Source organism: Crinia signifera, chromosome 4 (assembly GCF_055691185.1).
Source record: "Crinia signifera chromosome 4, ASM5569118v1, whole genome shotgun sequence".
NCBI classification, from domain to species: Eukaryota; Metazoa; Chordata; class Amphibia; order Anura; family Myobatrachidae; genus Crinia; species Crinia signifera.
In genome coordinates this window covers 139,453,542-139,476,538 of record NC_139220.1, presented here as the reverse complement: position 1 = coordinate 139,476,538, position 22,997 = coordinate 139,453,542, and the positions used below count along the sequence as shown (strand labels likewise).

The 22,997-nt window shown below is 39.7% G+C and overlaps 1 protein-coding gene across 18 annotated transcripts in view; it reads right to left on the bottom strand.

Annotated features, from left to right (window-relative positions):
- Positions 1-5,109: 5,109 nt before the first annotated feature.
- Positions 5,110-22,997, bottom strand: part of NAV3 (neuron navigator 3) — a 582,637-nt gene continuing 564,749 nt past the window's right edge. For 11 of the 18 annotated variants that reach the window (XM_083182606.1, XM_083182597.1, XM_083182601.1 and 8 more), the window contains 5 exons: positions 22,464-22,535; positions 21,473-21,669; positions 17,547-17,665; positions 12,607-12,819; positions 5,110-7,565 (listed from right to left, as the gene is read on the bottom strand). In XM_083182606.1, coding sequence (XP_083038732.1) covers positions 7,446-7,565; positions 12,607-12,819; positions 17,547-17,665; positions 21,473-21,669; positions 22,464-22,535 — 721 coding nt within the window. In that variant the 3' untranslated portion in view covers positions 5,110-7,445. The remainder of the gene's footprint in view (positions 7,566-12,606; positions 12,820-17,546; positions 17,666-21,472; positions 21,670-22,463; positions 22,536-22,997) is intronic. The other 7 variants (XM_083182599.1, XM_083182603.1, XM_083182598.1 and 4 more) reach the window with 1 other exon arrangement.

Genomic DNA, 22,997 nt, shown 5'->3' with positions numbered 1-22,997 from the left:
TAAAGAAAACTCAGGTGAGAAGATCCAAAAAAATCCTTTAGATGGTACTCAACATTTGATGCAAAAAAAAGAAAGTAGTTTAATATCGCAGTCACGTACTCATCGACTTTTCGACTCTAAATGGGTCTTTTCAAGACAGTTTACTCAGACAACCATACAGCTTGGAGATCAGAAAGATGATATACAGGTTAAGTATCCCTTATCCGAAATGCTTGGGACCAAAAGCATTTTGGATAAGGGATTTTTCAATTTTTAATTTTTTTTTTTTAACATACTTACCTGGTCCCCTGGTGGTGCCCCGATGGTTCCCCAGCATCCACGGTGTTCCCCGTCATCCACAGTGACCTTCAGAATCCTCTTCAGCGGTCCCAGGGGTGCATTTCACAAGCATTGCACCTCAGGGACCGGAGATGCCGCTGAAGAGGTTCCTGAAGCCCACCGTGGACGCCAGGGGATGTGGTAAGTATGAAAAAAGGGCGGGGGGGGGGGGGGGGGAGGCAAACAAAAAAAATATTCTGAAAAACCACGGTTTTTGGAATATTTTGGTTTTTTGATATACGGATAAGGGATACTTAATGGGAGAGAGAGAGAGGGATTTTATTCTTTATTAGCACCGCTTTCAAAAAATTTATACACCACCCAGGGATGTTTCCAGAAAGCAACAAATTATCATATACTTCCAGGTCATTACTTTGTCATCTCCTACTGACAAAATTAATTCCTGGAATTACACACACGCGCTGCACGATTACAGGTAAAGTACGGTTTGTTAGACTTGTTTTGCTAGGTGACTATTCGTCAAAATAGGCTACCTAGTTTTAATTATTAGTCTGACACACACAGAATTATAGTAAAAAAGATTCACTTAGCAGCTGAAAACAACAAATAGTGACTGAATTCCCAATTGCTTGTGGGGCAGGGAAAACAGCTTTTCCCACCAAAAGCATCCATGCGGTTGACCGGCGACGGTCGTTCATCTGCGACTTTATGCAAAAGCGGATACATGCTGAGATACTAATTAGTACATAACAGCATCAGCCCTTATTATGGTTGATGGTTGGTGCAGTTTCTCTGCCTAAGTATGGCCCTTGTATGTGAGTAATTTATCACTATTTTGATAGATATTCTTGGGACACACCCATAACATGCTCATTAGGCCACCTCTGTGCATACAGACACCTTACGATCACTGTTAAGAAAGCACAATTCTTTTTGAATTCACTTCTCCATAGGACTGTCCAAAATCACAACTGTAGCTCTTTACAGATACAATCAGGATGCATGTGCAGTGGAACTTGTATACGAAGAAGCTACAAATCAGTCCGCTGCATTCATCACTGCCAGCGCTTCCACCTATGAATTTGGCTATAAATGTGGTTGATGTGCTAATATCCTTCACTAAGAACAACAGTCAAATGGTGATGCTTGGTGCTTAGCTCAGTTTGAAGAAGCTCCAGTTTAAGAAACTGAGCTACAGTAAGTGCCAAGCATCACCATTTGACTGTTGAATTTGGTATCAAGTGGATTATGGTGAACCTCAATTTGTGGTGAGGAAGCAGTCTCCTTTTGCACCTTGTGACTTGTTTCTTATATAATGCCCTTCACTGGTTATGTTATGTTGTATTGACAGTTTAATTTATGTATTTTGCTTGTGGAGCGATGCAGGCACATACCCACCCACCCCCACCCCCCCTCACTGCAGCGGCCGTTGTTGCTTCTCCCAGTTTCTACCTCAGGCACTGCATTCCAGTACTATGATGACTGTGCATGCAGACAGATTCTATGGGCTGCTTTAGCTACAGCCCATGAAGGGGAATCAAGGTCCCAGCCAGAGCCGGCCCTAGGCATAGGCAAACTAGGCAACTGCCTAGGGCATTTGGAATGCCAAGGGGTACCAGCAGTTTCTACTGATTAAAATGATATGCAGCATGCCTATATTATGTGTGTGAGTGAGGCCGCATATCATTTTAATTATCGGAAGCTGCTTGTGTGTCCTGGTCACATAACAATGCAAATAAGATGAATTTTCAGCAAAAAGGTGCCTGATGTTAGCAGAACTGGCCAGGTGCTGCATGGCCTATTGAGGCAAGATGTATGAGGAAACATCTGTATCCAAGCAGAGGTCACAGTGTTAGCGGCTGTTCAAGTGCTGTCTGCGGGTGGGTTGGTTGTGCAATAATGTTCGGCGTATGTGTAAGGGGCATATGTGTGCCATGTATGAATGCATAAGTATTGTGCGACGTATGTGTAAGGGGACATTACGTGTGTCATTATGTGTATAAGGGCATTAATAAAGGTTGGCGTAACGTGTAAGGTGCATTATGTTTATAAGAGCATTAATAATGTACGGCATATGTCTATGTGGCATTATGTGTATATGGGCATTAATAAAGGTTGGCATAATGTGTAATGCACATTATGTTTATAAGGACATTAATAATGTACAGTATGTCATGTGTAAGGGGTATTACTGTGTGGTATTATGTGTATAAAGGCATTACTAATGTGTGGCATTATGTGTACAAGGTGCTCTACTGTATGGTGTAACATAGAATGAGCACTACTGTGTGGTCTATTGTGAAAAAAGCAATTCAGTGTGATGTAATGTGAATAATGGGCACGACTGTGAGAAGTAAAGTATATAAGGTTAAGTGGTACTAATAAGTGATGTAGCGTGAATAAGGGATACTATCGCATGATATAATGTGAATACAGTTGCACTACTGTGTGGCATAATTTGAATTGGGGGTACTATTGTGTGGCCATGCCCCTTCCCAGCGAGAACACACCCCTTTTTGGGATGCGCGCCAAATGTGCGCACCATTTCTATTTAAAATACAGAGGGTAGGAGCACCAAAATGATGACTGCTGTGATGATGGTGCTGGGAAAGGGGTGCAGGGTCAGAGGTGGCAGTGCTAGGGGGCACCAGCCAAAATCTTGCCTAGGGCATAATATTTGCTAGGGCCGGCTTTGGTCCCAGCACCTGTATAGTACAGATGACAGGCAACGGGACCGGCGCATGTGCAGCACCGATGTAGGTACTGCGCATGTGCATTTCCCAGGTTTTAGGGGCTTACACTCGGCAGCCCATAGAGAGGCGCCCTGGAGGGAGGGAACACCTCCCAATGGGACTGCCTTGGTGACTGGCAGGTCGGACTTCCAATAGGAAGTCACTGCCAGTCACAGTGAAGCCAGTGCAGTCTCAAATGGAAACATTTGAAGATGTCTTGGCACCTACTAGTGTAGTATTTAAATAAAAATTAAATATAACCAAAACAAAAAAGTGAAATCTAAAACTCTGTGTTCTGTAGAATCCTTTAACCACTTACCTAGCAAAAGCGCAATGCAACTATTGCTTGGTGGGCTTTTACTGACATACTGTACTGTCATCCCATGCTACGAGCGATCCTGAATCGTCCCCTTAATACTCTTACATTTGTTGCCCATAGGAATGAAGTCTTTTTTTGTAAGGTTCCAGCAACATTTTAAAGGCATCCAACATTTCTTCAGTGTTCATATGCACTTTAAAAACTGTTTTAGCATAGGAAAATTTGCTTTTCTAAAATGAGACCATATTGTGATCACTGTTTACCGGGTGTTCCCACACTTTAGTATTTGATATTACCTCAACATTTTTTGTTACTACTAGGTACAATATAGACTGGTTCTAGTTGCTTTACTATTTGGGTCAGTGTGCTTAGAAACCTGTTGTCCCAAACTATGGCCCTTATTCTGGTTGGTGCGGTAATATCCGCGTGCGTTCGTGCCGCCGATGTTTTGTGTCTGCGCATGTGCAGAGGCGTCTCTGCGCATGTGCGAGCCGGACGCACGGCCACATTCCGCATGAAATGTGTACACTACGAACAGGGGGTGGAGAGGGGTGTGAAGGGCTGTTTGGGCTCATTACCATATGTTTACACCCCGCGTTTCATGGGCGTTCCCATGAGAACGCTGGGCGTACGAATGGTAATGCGGCCGTGACGCACGTGTAGGGGGCGGACATATGACATTGCCGGATGTCAGCTGCCCGCCCAGATCCCTGCTTTTGCACAGAGAAATGCCCGTGTGGTCTGAGGTTGCGGGAGCTGGTGGACCACTCGGCCCTGCATTCAATGTTCTGCGACCATCGAATGATGGGGGAGGTTCCCTGAGATGGAGGAGGTGTATTCATGAGAAATACACGTGCGGTCCGTTCGGACAGCTTCTTACCGCGTACGGACGGAGTTGGCGATCCGTATGGAAGGCGGGGTTTAGGACGCACGGTGCTGGTCGCATATTCGGATCCGGCCGCACCGATCAGAATAAGGGCCTATATTACATTGTGTATTTATTTCCATAAGTAATTGGATCTTGCAGTGAAATGCTACTGTCATTTCCTCATAAACCAGTCTGGCATTGAAACTAGGAGTGCTGAAATATCAAGTCAATTACTTTAAACAGGAGTTACTTAACCCCTTCAGTGGTAATCCCGACAATTTTCCGGGCTATGCTTCAGGGCCCAGACTGGCAAGCCCGGAAAATTCTCGGGATGGCCACTGTTTAGTGCTGGGCAGCGCTGCTGAGTTGATCGCTGGACTCAGCTAGCTTCAGCACTGCCTGGCTCCTCTCCTCCACCGTGCCTCCGCCTCACCCCGCCCCCTGGCTGTCCTGTTACAGCCTGAGGTGCCGGGTACTTAAGCGCCAGGTTGCCAGGAGCAGAGGTGTGTTGCTGGGGGCAGGATCGGGCAGCGGGTGACATAGTGCTCAGCGGCGCATCCTGGCCCCGGGAGACAGCGTGGTGGGGGTTTTTTAGGGAGCGCTCCCCCCAAAAAACTTTCCCAGTGCTCCCTAAAAAAAAAACACCACTGAAGGAGTTAAAGAGGAGAATATAAACAGTGCTAATTTGTGCTTTGGAACAAAAGTATGTAAATTTAATAGGATGAAAGATTCAGAAAGTGAGAAATTTGGTAAGAAATCTCAAGTTTTTAAAGAGGCAATCATTTACACTGCAAAACCAGTTTAAGTAATCTCTCACTTTCTGAATCTCTCATCCTATTACATTTCACCTATAATGTTCTTTATTTTAAGTCCATAAATATAAAAATGTAAAAAGAAAGACAGTATTACCATTCAATAAATAATTCCACTTTAATGGCAAAGTAATAATTTAGACAGATACACTGTGCACATCTGCAAAAAAATAGATGCAAGCTGGTTTACAAGCTAGGAGAACAATCAACTTATAGAAAAGACATCATTCATTTCGAATACACCAAAACTTAGTATAAGGGCTTTACAAAGACTACAAAACTTCCCAGATGAATTATTTCACTGCTTCTGTCTATTTACATGATATGTTACATCAAAAATGTACAAAATATAAAATGTATACAGACAAATGTTCAACAAACATTTTTTTATTCCTTTGTTGTAAACTACATGTACTCACTGAGATGTATTGCAGGAAGTTTGTGCATGGTTATGGTTATGTCTGGTGTGCATATCACAAAGTCAGGAAAAGATTTTCAGTCTTGTTCAGACCACATATAATAAATGAGGACAAGACATTTGGAGCCAGCTGTTTATGTATATCTTGTCATATGAAATATTGATTTTATCCAAATCTCCAACTCAAAATGAGGTGGTTTTTTTTTTTACATCAACAACATGATTAAGATGTGCATTTGGGCAAGAGCACCGTGTAGGAATAGCCTAGACTGTAGCTTTATTCCTGTATAATATAAGAGTAGATGACCAAAATGGTGGCCACGACTAAGTTGTAGCACCGGTTTATTGATGTTAAAGGTAGCATCAGTTTTAAATTTTCTACACAATGCCATAGCCCTTAATTCATCATGTTAATTAATTGGGTTGGTTTATTTACATTTCTAACTCTATCATTAATCAGGTCTCATGCAATCTGTTCAAAGCATTTTATCTCCATGTAATATATTGACTCCACATATGCTGACTCCAGCACTGTATCTCCTGCATAGTCATAATAACTGTAAGTACAGGACAACACACCAGGAAAACAGTTTAAAAGTTTGCTTTTTGTACTTGTTTACAATGTATGGATTATTATTATTATTATTATTTCATGAGATACACACCAATCTAAAATACAAATGTATTTTGTCTGATTTTTATTTAATGGTGCAAAGCATTGTATTCTCATTATTTCAGTATATAACACCCAGTCTGTGCAAAACCAATTCATTTTGTATTAAAAATTCTACACCGCCTCAGTCTTACTTGACACTGAGAACCCCATTTATAACAGGTGCAATTCAAACATGCCTAAAACTATAAGAGGGGAGGGGATGAGAAAATATTTGTGCTCATGCTTCATTAAGTGCTTCCAGCTCTGCTGGAAAAATCACTCAACCTAAAAGCAAGCAAAAATAAAAAAACAAAAACAACAAAAAATACCATCTAAAACTTTTCAAACCACCTTGTTCAATCTGAAGTGATGGCAGACGTGTGCTGTTATTTACCTGTATTTAAGACGATACCTTTACAAAATGAATTAAAAAAATAAAAATAATGCTTGAGTATACAGTTACCATTTTCATCTTTATAAAAGAACATACATTAGGGCACTGTGCTATATGCTATTCCATAATAAATGGGGAAAGGAAATGTTTTAGGAATAGATCAGTGGTTTCAGACATCTGACTGTAAGACTATCAAGAGATATTTTTAAGGCAGTAAGACAGCACCATATTACTCTTTTTTTCCCCTCCTAACTTTATTGACAAGGCCCACATAAATGGAACTTTAAAGGGGACCTTACTATTCAATGGTATAAAATAAATTATCGGGAGGCAGGTGGTTACCGAAACAACTTAGTAGCATTGAAGACTTATACAAGAAGTGTCTCTACCCTGGGGAGAGGGGGTCAGAATTGTGAGCATGGCAGTTCGGATTTACAATTGGCACTTATCCAGTATATCACAGTAGATTTTCTGGTAGTTGCACAAATCTATCTTGTGCTTTTCTTACAACCATCCCCTAGTTTGGAGGCAGTACACAACAATCTCACTAATGTAATCATGTGACCGGCACTATGCCTTACATCAGAGGTTTCAAGTGGACTATAAACACTGCACGACTGATACATAATGTAAAAAAAAAGAAAAGAACACACATTAAATACACATCTGTGCTGTAAACCTTTAAAAAAAACACAATTCCAGTTTGGCTAACCCATGTGCAATCTGCTTGTTTGCCCTTTATCTCGGGCCTTTTCCAGTTGACTGTGCTCCATTTATATTATCATGCCTTGAAATTCAGCTAATTCAAGCTTTCTCATTCATTTGTTTTCCACCTGACCTCTTCAGAACCAAGTCACCTGCCTAGCAGCACATTATCCTGGCACGGGCGTGGCATTGTCCTGCTTTTGTACTGGCAGTGATCTGTTGGGCAAAACCATTCTCTAACCATACACTGACAAAGTGACTCATTAGAGTGTTGATTCAAGTGAAGGATCTAAAATTTCATCATGGTGGCTTGTACCATCACTGTCACAGCTTTGTCCACTTGAAAAATTGGCTGCTTCTTGAAGCCGCATCAACATATTCATCTGGGGAAAAAAAAGTGAAAAATGACTTCATCCATACTGGTTACATTGGACATTCTGCATCATATACTCTAATGCTGTGTATGTTATTTGACAATAAAGTAAAAATCGATAGGAAGTTAGTGCAAACCAAACTGTGTGGACAAGGTGGGGGCCAACAAAAAGATAGTAGAAGAAAGAGCTCTGCTGATCAGAACTTTTGTGATGTTGGTATGGTTGTAATATCAATGTATTTATCAACATTGTTAGAATTTTCTTCTCACTCTTTCCCAAATCCTAATGGCGACTCTAAAGCTGAACCTATCATTAACCCTAATTTTCCTGGAAATGTTGATATTATGACAATGTTGACAATTTGCAGCTTGTCAACATTGATTATTTTTACATTATATCCATGTCAATATGAACAAAGTCGAACTTCTACTCTTGACATTGTGAATGATTATATGGTGACTGCATACTACTTTAGACAAAATAGCCGATATTTTTCATTGCCAATTATGTACTTATTCTAGTTAACAATCCTCTACAGCTTACTAGGCCACTCCAGTGCTGTCTCATACTATAAATTAAATACAACAAAGATTACAGCAAGGCCAATAAAACTTTCCAACTGGATAGTGATGCATGCATCACTTTCAAACATTTTGAGGCATGGGAACTGAACCACTACAATCTATTGTTAAGTATACTTTACTTAGTGTATTTAGGACTGATCATCATACCGTTGTCAGTTTTTTTGTAGTGTAATCTCATTTGCTAATTATTTTTGAAGGGCCAAACAGCCAAAGCCTAAAGAAATCTTAAGCACAACTAATTTGGGAAGCATTTCATAAGCATCCACAAAGGAAATCAAAGACTGAGGGGCAGATTATTCATTCTGGTGCACGATGCCAGGGCAAGGTTTTTCAGCACCCAAGGCAAAACTTAGTTCACTGCTCCCACCACCACCACCACACACACAAGCACCAATAAAGACTTTCAAGAACCTGTGGCGGTGACGTCTTCAAAGTTCAACAAGGATGCCTTTCTCAGAGTCATCCCTTATATTTTGATAGTTAATCTTAGAAGTGCCCCCTCAGGTTCTGGAGCCCCCAGGCAGTTGCCTAAAGCTGCCTAATGGTAGAGCTGGCCCTGCTGGTGAAGTGATAAAGTGGCTGGTGATAACGCACCAACAAATCAGCACCTAACTTTCAAGTTACAGACTAGGTTTGAAAAATGACAGTAGCTGTTTGGATGCTGTGTGATCACCTGGCACTTTATCGCTTCACCAGGCTTAATACATCTGCCCCTGATTTTATTCTATGGAAATGTTTTCATTTGCATCTGCCTTTGCACTGAACACAAATGTTGAAACTGTAGCCCTCATGTAATGATGCTTGGAAACTTTTGTAATGCCATTGATAAATTGTCCTTCTAGGGAAAGTGCGGCCCCACACTAAGAAGCATCAATGTCTTCCACTGCCCAAATTCATATCCAGAGTAACTTTTGGAGGGGAGATTACCTGAATGTTAGAAGCTACAAGTCACAGACTAATGCAGCTAGGGAATGGTTTCCACTGATGATGATAGAGCAAGTGGCCATCAAAAGCAGCATACTATGCATTAGATGACCATAGATGGTTTTGTCGATCAATGTTCATCCCTTTTCTTTGATTAACTGACCCATGGGCCAATCAGAACCTGGGGGTGGGGCTTCATGGCTGCCAGGAGTGGGGCTTCAAGGGTGCCAGGGATGGAGCTATGCTCCATGGTGGAAGAAAAAATTAAATGTAGGGAAACTATCTGGTTCTCCCCATTGATGGCAAAAGTATTTATAATTCATTGATGGCCATCCCTAACTGCAGTCAGACACAATTCTTCAGTAATTACAGCTGATGATTATTGATCTAATTTTACTGCTAACAAATAATATACTGTTTTCCTACTCTCACCAACAAAAGGGATCGGTAAGAATTTTGGATTGGATTTGAATTCCAGTTAAGCCTACATATAGGATTTAAAATAGTAGTTTATAAAAATAGTTTAGGATACTGTATATTTCTATCTTAACTAAGAACTTTGCAATGTTCTCTGTCCTTCTGTGACCCTGTATACAGAAACATCAGAGGTCTTACAGTATGGGCTGAACTATAAATGTACATTTAATTTCTAAATATATACCGTATATAGAAACATTAGTCATTCTACTGTATGTACTGAGCTATTACTATACAGTTTGAGACCATTATTGCATTGTGTGTGATATTTAAATCTAAATCTAACCTCAAATGTTTCTTGCTGCCATGTATATCTATAGCACAGTATAATGTATTTTATTTTAGGTAGTATTTATTAATCAAGGTTCTGCAAATAATTAATAACTGCTTTATTTAACTTCAAGCTAACTGGCAGAATTAAAACATCTCAAACATTAGTCCCTTGTTAACCATACTTGCCTAGTATTAAAAAGGCATTTCAGGGACATTGTGACATTGACATCTGGAATTGTGGGCGTGTACTACTACATCTGAGCGGCGTGTAATAAAGTGACTTACATCCAAATGTGGATGAGCCCCAAAGCAGTTAGTAAGATCTACTTAAGAAAATACATGTACGTGTCAGGATTTGTTTATGTACATTATAATGTTTTACAAGTGGTTCCATATAAGTGGCCATGAGAAACTTTATTTAAAATGCATGTAGCCATAGGGATCATTTTTCCTTAAAACCAATGCAGGGATATGCCACTGATGATTCCATTTGAATGTATATATCTCTAATTTATATTTTTTCCCCAACAACGTAACAGCTGCATAATGTGGGGTAGGTGAAATCAGAGAGATTCCTAGACTTCTTCAGGGAAACAGGGAGATTACTAATATTTCAGAATGCAAGAGAGCAGGCAACTATTATGCAGAATTATTAACTATTTAACGTCATTAAGATAAACCTCCACCACCCACCCCCATGTGTCTTTTCAGGGAATTCCATATCAACCTACTGCTTGGCATAAGGCCCATACACACTAGGCGATTTTGAGCTCAAAGTAGCTAAGTTTTCCAGTTTTGAGATACTTTGAGCTCAAAATATTCATACGCACTCCTTATCATCACCAGCCACCGCCATCTGTTGCCCTCTATTACAGAATGAGTGAATCACTTTCCATAGTCTCCTACTATGGAAAGTGGTTCAACCCCATGTGAAAATCGTTGGGCCAGGTAAAAATCGCTCAATGTGTATGCAATAAAAGATTTATCGACTAGTGACAGTGTGTATGCACCTTTAGCTATAAGAATGTAATCACGGGTCAAATGTCCGCTGCAGCTAGAATTACAACAATATCTGGGTTGTACTAAACCCACTGCTATATCCAAAAGTTGTGGCACTCAGTGTTCCAATAAAATAAACCAGCGTTTATTGCTCCTCCAGGAAAAGGCGTAACAATAAAGTCTAGTCTGTTTTATTGGAAGACTCTGAGTGCCATCATTTTGTTTAGCTGTAGTGCTTTGAATAAGCACCACAGCAAGAACATGATATTAATATATTGAGAGTTCTGTATTTTTGCCTGCTTTTGTCTGATTTTTAAATGGTTAAATGTGGTAATGATAGTGGACTCAAGGTCATGCTTCTGCACTTTTTACTCTCCTTTATACAATATATGTTCATATCTTCTGAACCTAAAGAACCTATCATACATATTTTTTTCAATAAGATTCCCATACAAGGCACATTTAAATTGTGCAGAAAAATGAAAGTAAGTGCTGATAACATGCTGGCTATTCTAGATTCAAATCTAGGGCACCAATATGACTGTTGATAATGCATTATCCCTTCAAAGGAGTTGCATGTCTATTTTTTCGATTGAAAGAGATAAAACCCTTCGCATGAACAATGAGGATACTATCAAAGCCAGGCATCTGGAATAAAACTATCATTTTAATTACATAAAGAACTCCACATTCTCCTTGAAGGAATGTGTTCAATAAAGTTCAAAAAAAGTGTTCTGTTTTCCTTTAGAAAATGCCCATATTATTGAACAAAACAATGTATTTGTATATAACAAGAAATTTAAAATGCATCATTACAAAGAAATATGCAGCACTGCCACCTGGTGTTCTGTACTAGTCATTTCCCTCAGATATTAAAGACGCACTGTGAGACTATATTCCATCTGTTATAAAGTTAGTAGAATACATATTACTATATATTATCAAAGGGGTATTAATAGAATTTGGCTTTGGAATAGATGACTAGCATCGCCTTTTAATGGTGACATCCTTTTCAGCTATTTGGGTTTCCTGGCTCAACAAGTGAAACTTCCCTTCAACAATCTGTTAACCCACCGGGGCATTAACCATATGTACAGTATGTTATACTGAGCTTTGCTGAGTCTGGTGAAGTGATAAAGTGGAAGGTGAAAACACAGAAACCAATCAGCTTCTGTCCTTTTTCAAACCCATCAAGTGACATGACAGTTAGGAGCTGACTGGCTGTTATGTTGTCACCATCCATTTTATCACTTCATATCTGCCCCTATGTTCTTAAGGTGCCCATACACTGAGGCGATTTGGCCCGATGCAGTCCGGTTCGATGCGCGGTCCCGTGCGTATTTGGACCCGACCAGGTGGTCTGGGCGTTCTGGGACAGCCTTCCAGGCTGCGAGTTGTGATATCTTATTATACTGTAATATACAATATTTTCTCTAGCACCTAAAGCCAACCAGTAGGATAGTACACTAAAAGTGGGGACACATCTGTAGGCGACTCTAGTTTGTAACTTCAAGTTAATGATCCAACCTAAAAGGACTACGTGATCACACCCATCTAAAGCTCAGTGGGAGAAGTAAGCAGCAGCTCAGTAAGGAGCAGTGCTATCCTGCAGGTGGTGGGAATGCTGACATAAGCATCTAGGTGGACACAACTGGACCCTACTAGGCCAAAGCTCAGTGAAATGTGTTCATAATAAATATATTTGTTCTCACTAATTGTCTAGTCTTCAGAACTTTCTTTGTGATTTATAAACAAAGTATAGGAACAAAATGGTTACAATTAATCCGACTTACAGTACTTACCAATGGATCACCCTCTTTGTCCCCTTCTGGCACATTTTTGGAGGTTGTTCCCTCTTTGGCAGTGGCATATCCATCATATCCCACATCTTCTGGCCGCAGCTGTAGTAAAGCTGGACATTCACGGAGAGATGAAGCAGTGTTCCATGGGAATGTGTCCAATATCCACTTTGCTGGATCTTCCCATGGGGCACGTTTACCATACATCTGTAAATATAGTGCACACTTTACATACCCATATGTGACATCTCCTACTGATGAGGCATGTAAAACAGTGTAATCTTGCATGAATTCTATAAAGTAATAATTCTAATCAATTTTGTAGATTTAATGTTTCTATCATATTTTAAAAGAATTAAAAGAATGGAAGGGAACATCTAAGAAAATAAATGTTTTAATGGATAAGCTGCACTATAAGTTTATTAATAATACATTTTTAGTGGTATAAATACAGTAGCTTGATTTAGAAGGCTCTTTTGCATATATCCTCAGCACCCTTTCAGGCAACTTAGATTCACACAATTTTGTTGGCAGTCCCACAGGCAGATGCAAGATGGGAGTCTACTGCCAGTGTATGAATGCCTTCCCATTGGGCCACAAGGGAGGCAATATGAAGTTCCATTGCCTTCGCCTGCAATTAGATTCCTTACTGTAAATACATTTTTAATTAAGCTGTATACAATACTCAGCAGATTGCTGTTATTAAATGGACATTTAGTTTTAAATATCAGATATTTATTTTATTAAGTACATGCACAAAAGGGTTTTATGGGAAAAAATTCTGCGCTGCAGAGCAGCTTAACCTGTACAGTGGGTGCTTCACCAAGGTGCACCAAACACAGACCGACAATACACAAGATTCACTGACAGTTCTCCAAGCGCTCCTTTCATGTATCTCTTTCACATGGACCACTGTGGATTACTCGTGGGACATGAAAAGAGAAAAAAAGGCAATATAGTGTAACACCTTCAAATATGCACAAATCGATGTAGATATTGCTTTAAGATGGGAACCGTACCCTCTTTAATTGTCCACACACTGGTAGACAATAATCGCTTATCAGAATAAGGTCTGGAAATCAGGTCCTCAAACACCTCCTTGGGACTTGTCCACAATCGTCCGACATGTAAGATATTTGAGCAAAAAAATTCTCCAATAGTGAAGTAACATTTTTATTATTAAAAAACAAAGCACAATTTATAAATGGGTAATAAACGATGGACTCTCACCAGAACACTATGTCTACTTGTGTGAGAAGCAGACATAGACAGCATGAATGGAAAAACCTCAGGCGTCCCTGGAAGCTGGAAGATGTAACCAAGTCCTGGTGGTCCGTCCAAAGTCTATCAGTCCCTTTAGCCAACATGTTTCAGACATGAAAGTCCTTTATCAAGGCATAGAGACATACTCCCATGTCTGGGTATTTATACCCAGACCTCCTAATAACACAGTGAGTGAGGTCTCACATCTTCCAGCTTCCAGGGACGCCTGAGGTTTTTCCATTCATGCTGTCTATGTCTGCTTCTCACACAAGTAGACATAGTGTTCTGGTGAGAGTCCATCGTTTATTACCCATTTATAAATTGTGCTTTGTTTTTTAATAATAAAAACGTTACTTCACTATTGGAGAATTTTTTTGCTCAAATATCTTACATGTCGGACGATTGTGGACAAGTCCCAAGGAGGTGTTTGAGGACCTGATTTCCAGACCTTATTCTGATAAGCGATTATTGTCTACCAGTGTGTGGACAATTAAAGAGGGTACGGTTCCCATCTTAAAGCAATATCTACATTGATTTGTGCATATTTGAAGGTGTTACACTATATTGCCTTTTTTTCTTTTTTCATGTCCCACGAGTAATCCACAGTGGTCCATGTGAAAGAGATACATGAAAGGAGCGCTTGGAGAACTGTCAGTGAATCTTGCTTATTTATTTTATTACGTTTATTGCTTTTTATATATGATCTGTTGGCAGGTTTAACGGACTATTTATCACTGGTGGTAGTGGGGACCTAAAAATATAATTCCTTATCCCTGCATATCATGGTGACAGGGAATGTTTTTTAGGGTTATCTTGTAGGAACTGCCTGTCCAGAAAAGTGTAAAGGGAAAGTAGTAGCTTACAGTGTCACTTTATTATTGAGTTCAGGCTTGGCTTAGTTTTGATTGCCAAACTCAATCCTGAACCATTTGGGGTGCCCTGAGGACAAAGGATATCCATGCTTGAGCACAGATAGTTTAATAAAACTGACTATGGTACTAAGTAAGTCACCTGTGCCCAAGCATGTATATGCTCTAAACCTGGACCTGCCGTTAGGAACTAAGGGGGTAATTGAGTACCGCTCGCTAAGCAGCTTAATGCCACCCATCTGGACCCCCCCCCGGTGAATCTACTAGGTAATATGTGAGGGGATGTGTATGAGAACACAGCCCCTCGTATGCAGCCACTAGCAGGAGAAATTGTTCCATGGTCGCCGACCATCGAATGAATTCTGCCTTTGCTAATAAAAGACAGTCTAGGACAGATCTACCAACGGTCCGCGTTTTCCAGGTTACCTAGTTGCTGCACAGCTGTATTACTAACTGTCGAATTTTAAAACCTGCTGCATTCATTCCTACTATAGATCCACAGGTTGCCTGGAAAATATGCACCGTTGGTAGATCTTGAGGACAGGATTGGCCACCCCTGGTCTAGAAAAGAAGAAGGGGCGCGGGTTGACGTCCTGTGATGTCAGCCACCTAACCAGGCAGGCATTGGCCTGCCCGCATTCCCAGGGGAATGCCCAGCAATTTATGGGCGTCCCCCAGGCCCAGCCCTGCATTCGCAAACGACCCGGCGAGTGTGTAACTTGCCAAAGCCGCTCGCTGTCAGAATTTGAACATGCGCAGATATGCACATGCGCAAACCCCGACCATCGGGGCTGTGCCAAAATTTGGATCACTACAAGCAATGCTGAATTGGCCCCTAAGTTTGTAAACATCTTCCATATTGCAGAAAACGAATACGGCTACAATGGTTTAGTATCTTTATAAATTATGAAGTCAGCAGTCCCCACTAAAAAGGATTGAGTGCATTACTAAGCTACACGTTCAGCCTGTAGTAAATTCCTAGGATACCTGTATAATGCTGAATTACAGAATACTGTAGAAATACATCTCATATTATAACATTTTACATTTAGTTATATAAAACTGAATATTGCCAACCTTTAGTTTAGTAATGACAAAAATAAGAACTTAAAAAGTAAAATTATGTTTTATGTATATATTATCTCAACGTAGAATATATATTTTGGTTTAAACACATCCTTTCACCATAAAAATTTTTTTTACAAACCTCCTACAGCTACACTTATCTCTCTCTATCTCCGGCTTATAGTAAGCTGATGACATTTCACCAAATCCTTGAATTCCATTGTCCTCTTTTGTTTTTTGGTTGAACAAGTTTTGAGTCTATTGAGCTGCTTATCTGTTTTTTTGCTCCTTGGAATCCTCCAGTATCTATATTCTATATTTTCTACTACCCAACTACTTTATCCACTCACATTCCCCTGATTCGCAGAAATATATAAACCCAACTAACCTCATAAACATCACATGTCTCAAATCACCTTCAAAATCATTAAAATCTGCCTTATGGAATGCACGCTCTATTGGCAACAAATTAACAAATCATACATGACCTCTTCATTTCTAATAACTTCAACCTGCTGGTTACAACAGAATCATGACAGCCGCCAGGCCCCACCATCCTTTCAATGGGGACGCTCGCGCACAAGATGCTCATACGCCCTGTTCCGATGAAGCTGCCCACTGCCACTCGCCACCTCCGCGTCGATTTGTTAGCCAGTCCCCACCACCTCCCCGCACCCCTCCCTGCCTAACCCTACCAGTCTCCCTGAAGTGGAGATGGGCATCGTTTCCGCCTCCAAGTGACTGGGATGCACGTGCATGTGAGACGCTCATGCGTCCCAGTCTGATGGAGTCCCTCTCAGCGAGCGATTGCCAGCGGGGACATTCTGGCAAGCGCTGGAGCGGAATGAGAGTAGAATTAAATTCTCCTGAGATGGCTCAACTAGACTCTTGAAATAGCCCTTGCTGAGGTGAATCCAGGTACCCATCAGATTCCATGTAGACCAGGCATGTCCAACGTTGGCCCTCCAGATGTTGTGAAACTACACATCCCAGGATGCTTTGCCACAGTTTTGCTATTAGAGAATGCTAAAACTATTGCAAAGCATGCTGGGATGTGTAGTTTCAAAACATCTGGAGGGCCAACGTTGGACATGCCTGATGTAGACCTAGATGCCAACCTTGACACTAAATTAACAAGGCACCTACAAAAACAGAGATGTAATTAAAAAAGTTGAAGGTAAATAGCGTAAATCTTGTATTCCAAGAGACTTCCTCATGTATAACTCACCACTTCAGGCAAGCTTATCAAGTTCTGGAATTCCCAATGTAACATTCATAAACTTTCCTATCCAATTACATTCCCATTATACAGTCCAAACATATTCTCACTTATTTCTCTTTGTTCACATTCACATTCTCATCCTCCTGACCCCTGACCAAAATTGCTGGGTCACCGTATAACACAGCCCACCAAGAACCTTTGCAATCTGGCCGACCATTATACAAAAGATAACACTTTTTTGTACTACAAAAGAGAACACCAATCCTTATGAACCAATGCCTATTTCCCTATAGATTGTAATCTTGCAAGGCCTTTAAATTTGTTTTATCACTGTTTGCAATTATAAAACACAAAGTACTTTTCTTAGCTATATAAGAAACTGTTTATACATAAACACTGATATTGAATGCTATAAAAAAGAAGCCACTGTTGTTTAAAGGTGAGAGAGCATACTTTTTAGAAAATTCTGACAATTGTGTTACTAGTGAACAAAGAAATATGATTTGAATTTATACCTGAAGTCCTTCTCTCACTGCTTCCAAGAGATATGGAATTACGGAATAATTCCAAAGATCTGTATACCATATTCTAGACCCATCAACGTCCATCGGGCAAGAAAGAAAAAGTCGGGGACCTAACAAACAGACAGGTAGTTGTGCCATTTAGTGACTTGAAATTTGGTTTATGCAGGCAGTTTTTTGTTTCAATGGCTTACAGCTTATAATAAAAATAATTTATCTTTTGTTATACTACTAAAGATTACATGTCAGTAATTGTCATTTAATATCAATAATTATTTAAAAACAATTTTAGTAAAACAATTCATTGTGCTAATTAAAAAATAACAATTGTAAACTCATTTAAAAACCATGTTATTCAGAGTTTCCTATTTGAGACTTTTACTGTTTGCAGAACCTGCTGCTACCATAAACCTGCTAAATATTAATACAACATAAAATAAATCATCAGTGAACTTCAATGATCCAATTTCTGGGATTTGGAGATTTATGGCTGAATTACCTAGATGTAAACTCAAGGTGAAAAAGAATGACAGTATCAATCAAAATGTCTTCAAACCATTACTCAAATGCCCCAAACATGTTGGAGGTCCTTTCCCTAGTGAAATATAGAATATATCAGTAGGGTTCTTGGTTTCTCTACATATTCTCAAAGGTATACGGATGGCTGAAAGACCATGTCTAGGTTGACCACCAAAAGGTCAACATGTACATGGTCGTCATTAACAATAGATCAACACAAGCAAAAGGTTCGCATGTTAAAAGTTTACATGAGTTTTATGGGGATTTGTTTAATTCTTTTAACTTTTTCATACTTTACCACGTGGACTCCAAATGGGAGCGGTAAAGTGTACCACGAGCAGCGGAGCGAGGCATTTGGCCAAATCATGGCAAGCAAAAAGAGACATGCAAGGAGATGGGGTACACTTATTGGGGAGTCTGCATGTTCAGGTGTCAATATTGATACCATAAAAGTGAAAAACTCATGAATTCATCTTTTCTATGTCTGCGTTTTGTGAAATCAATTGTGTGCATGCCGACCTTTTAATGTCTACCTATGTCGCTATATAAGTAACTGTAAATAAATAAAATAAACGTACTGTCAACCTAGATCTATACCACACCCAGACTAAAAACCTATTAACTTGACAGATGGAGAATAATTCTGCCATTTAGCAATCACAGATATAACTATATGGGGGAAATTTACTAAGATGTGTAGTCTACTTCACAGGTGATGTTGCTATGGGCGACCAATCAGAATCGACTTCTTATTTATTTAGCACCCTCTAGACATAAGATAGTAGACAGGATCTGATTGGTTGCCCATAGCAACATCACAAATGAAGTAGAATACACATCTTACTAAATTTCCCCCTATAAATCAGGGTAGGCATCTTATTTTCATGTACACTATATTGAATTGATATTATCTGATGATAAACCATCTGTATAAACAGCTGTTATAATGTAAGGCAGAAAAGTATGGACCAATAACCTTGTATTCAGAAAATATGAATGGAAAAGAAACACTTCAAACAGAGAATTGTTTCAAATCCAAAGTCCAGTGACTTGCAGCAAGGAGAGATCATATTACTCAAACCTTGAAATTGATTTCTTGACTGGACGATTAAGGTAATAGATCAGTGTGGAGCAGTGGATACAGCTTATCTAGATTTCAGCAACCTTCCATGTGTCTCACATAAAAAAAATTGAACAAGTTCCAGTGTTTTGGATTGGATTGTAAGGTGGTTGAAGAGATAAAAGCAGATAAGACACAGAGCTAAGAAGCAGACAGTATATTACCATGAACTTAAAGACAACATTAAGTTAGCTTTATATATATAAGAAAAAAAAGTGTTTTTAGTACAGTATCTTTGTATTACATTTTCTGCCACAATTACAGTAAACTCCACAGCAATATCCAGCAAAACCTTCAATCATGGTAAAAGTCAAGTAATATAAAAAAACACATTTAGATATGCAGTGTAGATTAACATGACATTCTTGGATGAATTACAGGCTGTGAATTGTAACTGTGTCTATATACTTTGAGTCTTTACTCAAGAATATAGGACCAAGGTGATCTTAACAGCATTTTAATTTTTACAAAGTAATGCACTGATGTCTCTATCTCCCCATTCACAGGGTAGAAAAAAGTCATGTACCCTTCTTACAGCCCTTCACTGTCACTTCCAAGTAAATGGTTGCCAGATCTCTGATTGGTGGATAGTTCTAGCCAACCACTAATCATCGTGCTGACAGTCATTCACCAGCTGCAGGCTGGGAGGCAGGAACAAAATGCGGCCTGGCTGCTCTGATTGCATGTAATTTACAATGAGAGAGACCAGCAGCATTCTCCACCTGCCTCCCAAGAAGCTCCAGTGGCCAGTGGAATCAGTGCATAGGGCCCTGCATGCACCTGCTTGAAGGCCCCTAGAATAGTGGGGCACTGGTCAGCTGCCAGGTGAGCCCCTACAGTACCATAAGATGGCCCAAATAGGACAGTGTTCATAATGTAAATTGATGTTGTGAAATAAAAATAAAATATTTTTCAAACTATTTAAAGACTAATGTACGTTTGTTTCTGAAAATCACCTCATTTTATATTGAAAAGAGCTGTTCTTTTGGATGTCTCACTAGCTCACTTTGAATTAAAAAAAATGGTTATTTACAGTTTCAGTGTACTAAGTGTAGTATCTGTTAATTTTATTTACATTTCAACTGATTCTAGTAATGTAAAGCGAATTTCGTACATCTCACAGGTGGTTATTTTTATTTATTTTTCTATTTATCCTGACACTTTATTAAAGCAATGCAATACTCTCCGGAGTTAGTATATCTCAGCTGCCACAGGTGACAGTGCTGAGCTCAGACATGGTGTGGGTTCACTGATTCATACAGATCACTGGCTCATACAGCCCTAATGAGTCAGTCAGTACAGTTCCTCTAAGCCAAGGGTAGGCAACTTGCGGACCGCGATCCAACTCCGGACCACAAAGGGCAGAAATGTGGATGGTTGAGATGTGGCCATTACGTCGCTGATGCCTCTCCTGGCCCCATTCACCTCCTGAAGCCTCTTCTGGCTTCAGCGGTCCCAGTAATGCATTGTGTGGGTGTGCCGGTGACATCACCGCGCACTTTAAGGGCAGAGAAGCTGGGGCAGTCTGCCGAAAACATGAGCAGCAGAGGCGGAAACTGTGGCAGTGCAGAGAATACAGTGTGTATAATGTGAATTGTGGCTCATATTGGGGGGTGTAATGTGAACACAAAGATACCATGTATGGCACTGCTATGCCCAAGCAAATGCATTGTATGAAAATGAAATTGAACATATTAACAATAGGCCTCCAAGAAGACCTGAAGAATGACCATTCACCTTTTAGTGAGCAACAGCTCACTCATTATTTTAAAAGAACCGGTTCACTCATGAATGACCCATCTCTAATCTGTTGCAAGCTTGCTGAAGGAGCTGTGAAGACACAGATTGGTGGTAGGACCATATATGGACTAATCCATCTTTTTGATGAACTTTTAACTAGTTATTATTATATTTAATTTATATGGATTAATCATGAATGTATAGGATAACATAAGACCAAACCACAACAATACAGCCATATGCAACACAGGGGGAGTAAATCAGCATTCAATGCCCCTATACCCAACATAAAGTGGGCAGATAAGATCAAGGTCAATGATGGGGGTAAAAGAAATGAGAACAAATGCCTGCAGGACACATCTTACTGCTATATAACCAATCAAATTCTACCCTCAGTCTTTTCTCAGAGTGTCCACTGTTAAAAGTATTAGTTAAAACAAGATGTATAAATAACCTCTAAACTGTTTTCATATGTTTTAATGATTTTTAATAAATCAAACCATTTTCAAAAATATCTGTGATTATCAGGACTACTTCTTACCAATAGTGACTTCAGAGGAACTATGTGTCTCCAGGAAGCCGTTGAGGTGGTGCCATGCCTTTGGAATCCATTCAATTATCTTTATGAGGTCATTGTTTCTCATATTGTTTTCTATTTCCATTTCAATAAGTTTCCTTCTTAAGTATCTTCCGAGGAAGCCTTTAACTGGATCTGTATGGTTAGCACACAATACCCACCTGAAATTATTTAAAATAAAGTTACTCTATTCAGGTAGATACATACTTTGGCAGTACGGATGGTGTAATGGTTAGCATTACTGCCTCACAGTACTGAGCTCATGGGTTCGATTCCCACCATGGCCCTAACTATGCGGAATTTGTATATTCTCCCCGTACTTGCGCGGGTTTCCTCCGGGTACACCGGTTACCTCCCACAATCAAAAAATATACTGGTAGGTTATTTGGCTCCTAACAAAATTAACCATAGAATGAATGTGTGTGCGTGTACATGTGGTAGGGAACATAGCTTGTAAGCTACACAGGTTCAGGGACTGATGTGAATGTTCAAATATAACGGAATTTTCATCAGGAATTGAAACGATGAGTTAAAGCAAGCGGGCCAGCTTTGTTTTTTTATTGCCGTGAGTGCCACTAGTCGGGAATCTATATATGCAAATCATTGTGGAAAGCACCTGGGATGCTTTGCCACTTCAGGGAGAGTGCAGAGTATATATATATATATACACACACACAGCATATGTCATTAAGGCAGCACAACCGTTTACTTCCCATATATCACAATACCAGGTGTCTATAGATGGCAGTATGGCAGCATTCTGTATAAAATCAAAACTCAGATGCAGGTAAGATCAATATGACATTTCGAGATTTGAAAAACACCTCTTTATCAGGACCTGATGACGAGGTGTTTATTAAACCTCAAACATAGTATTGAACGACAGCTCCTGTGTGAGTAGCGAACCTACCATAATCCGGCCATGGTGTCCGTTATTTTGGTACTAAATAATTACCTGAAATTGTGGTGTAGTTCTAAATTTGGGGACGATGAAATACTTTGATTCATTGTTCCAATAATGTAGGGACTGTAGAAGTAGAAAAAAACAAAACAATTATTAAAACCCCACAAAACCTCACACTTCACAACCTTCATTTATTCAATCTGAAATCATGTCACCGCTTAATGGTAAAGAGTAATGTAATCATATAGCATATCACAGGTACAGTACTACAAAGCCATAAATCTTATTATTAAGGAAACATGGTCAATTTCACAAATGGTTTGTTAGACAATGTAGGTTATTGCATTGCTCAAATATGCAGATTTTCGCCAACTAATTAGGAATTTGCCTACATTATCTAACATTGCTAGAAGTTTAAGGACATTTTTAACATTAACCAAGATTGGTTAAAAAAAGAAAAAAACTAACTAGCGGGTTTCTCATTTGATTACAGTAGATAATGAACAGTCTATTAATTGTCTCCATTTTCCCACTTAATAACGCTTGTCAGATACAGTAGGTAGGGGACACAATTGTAGATACAGT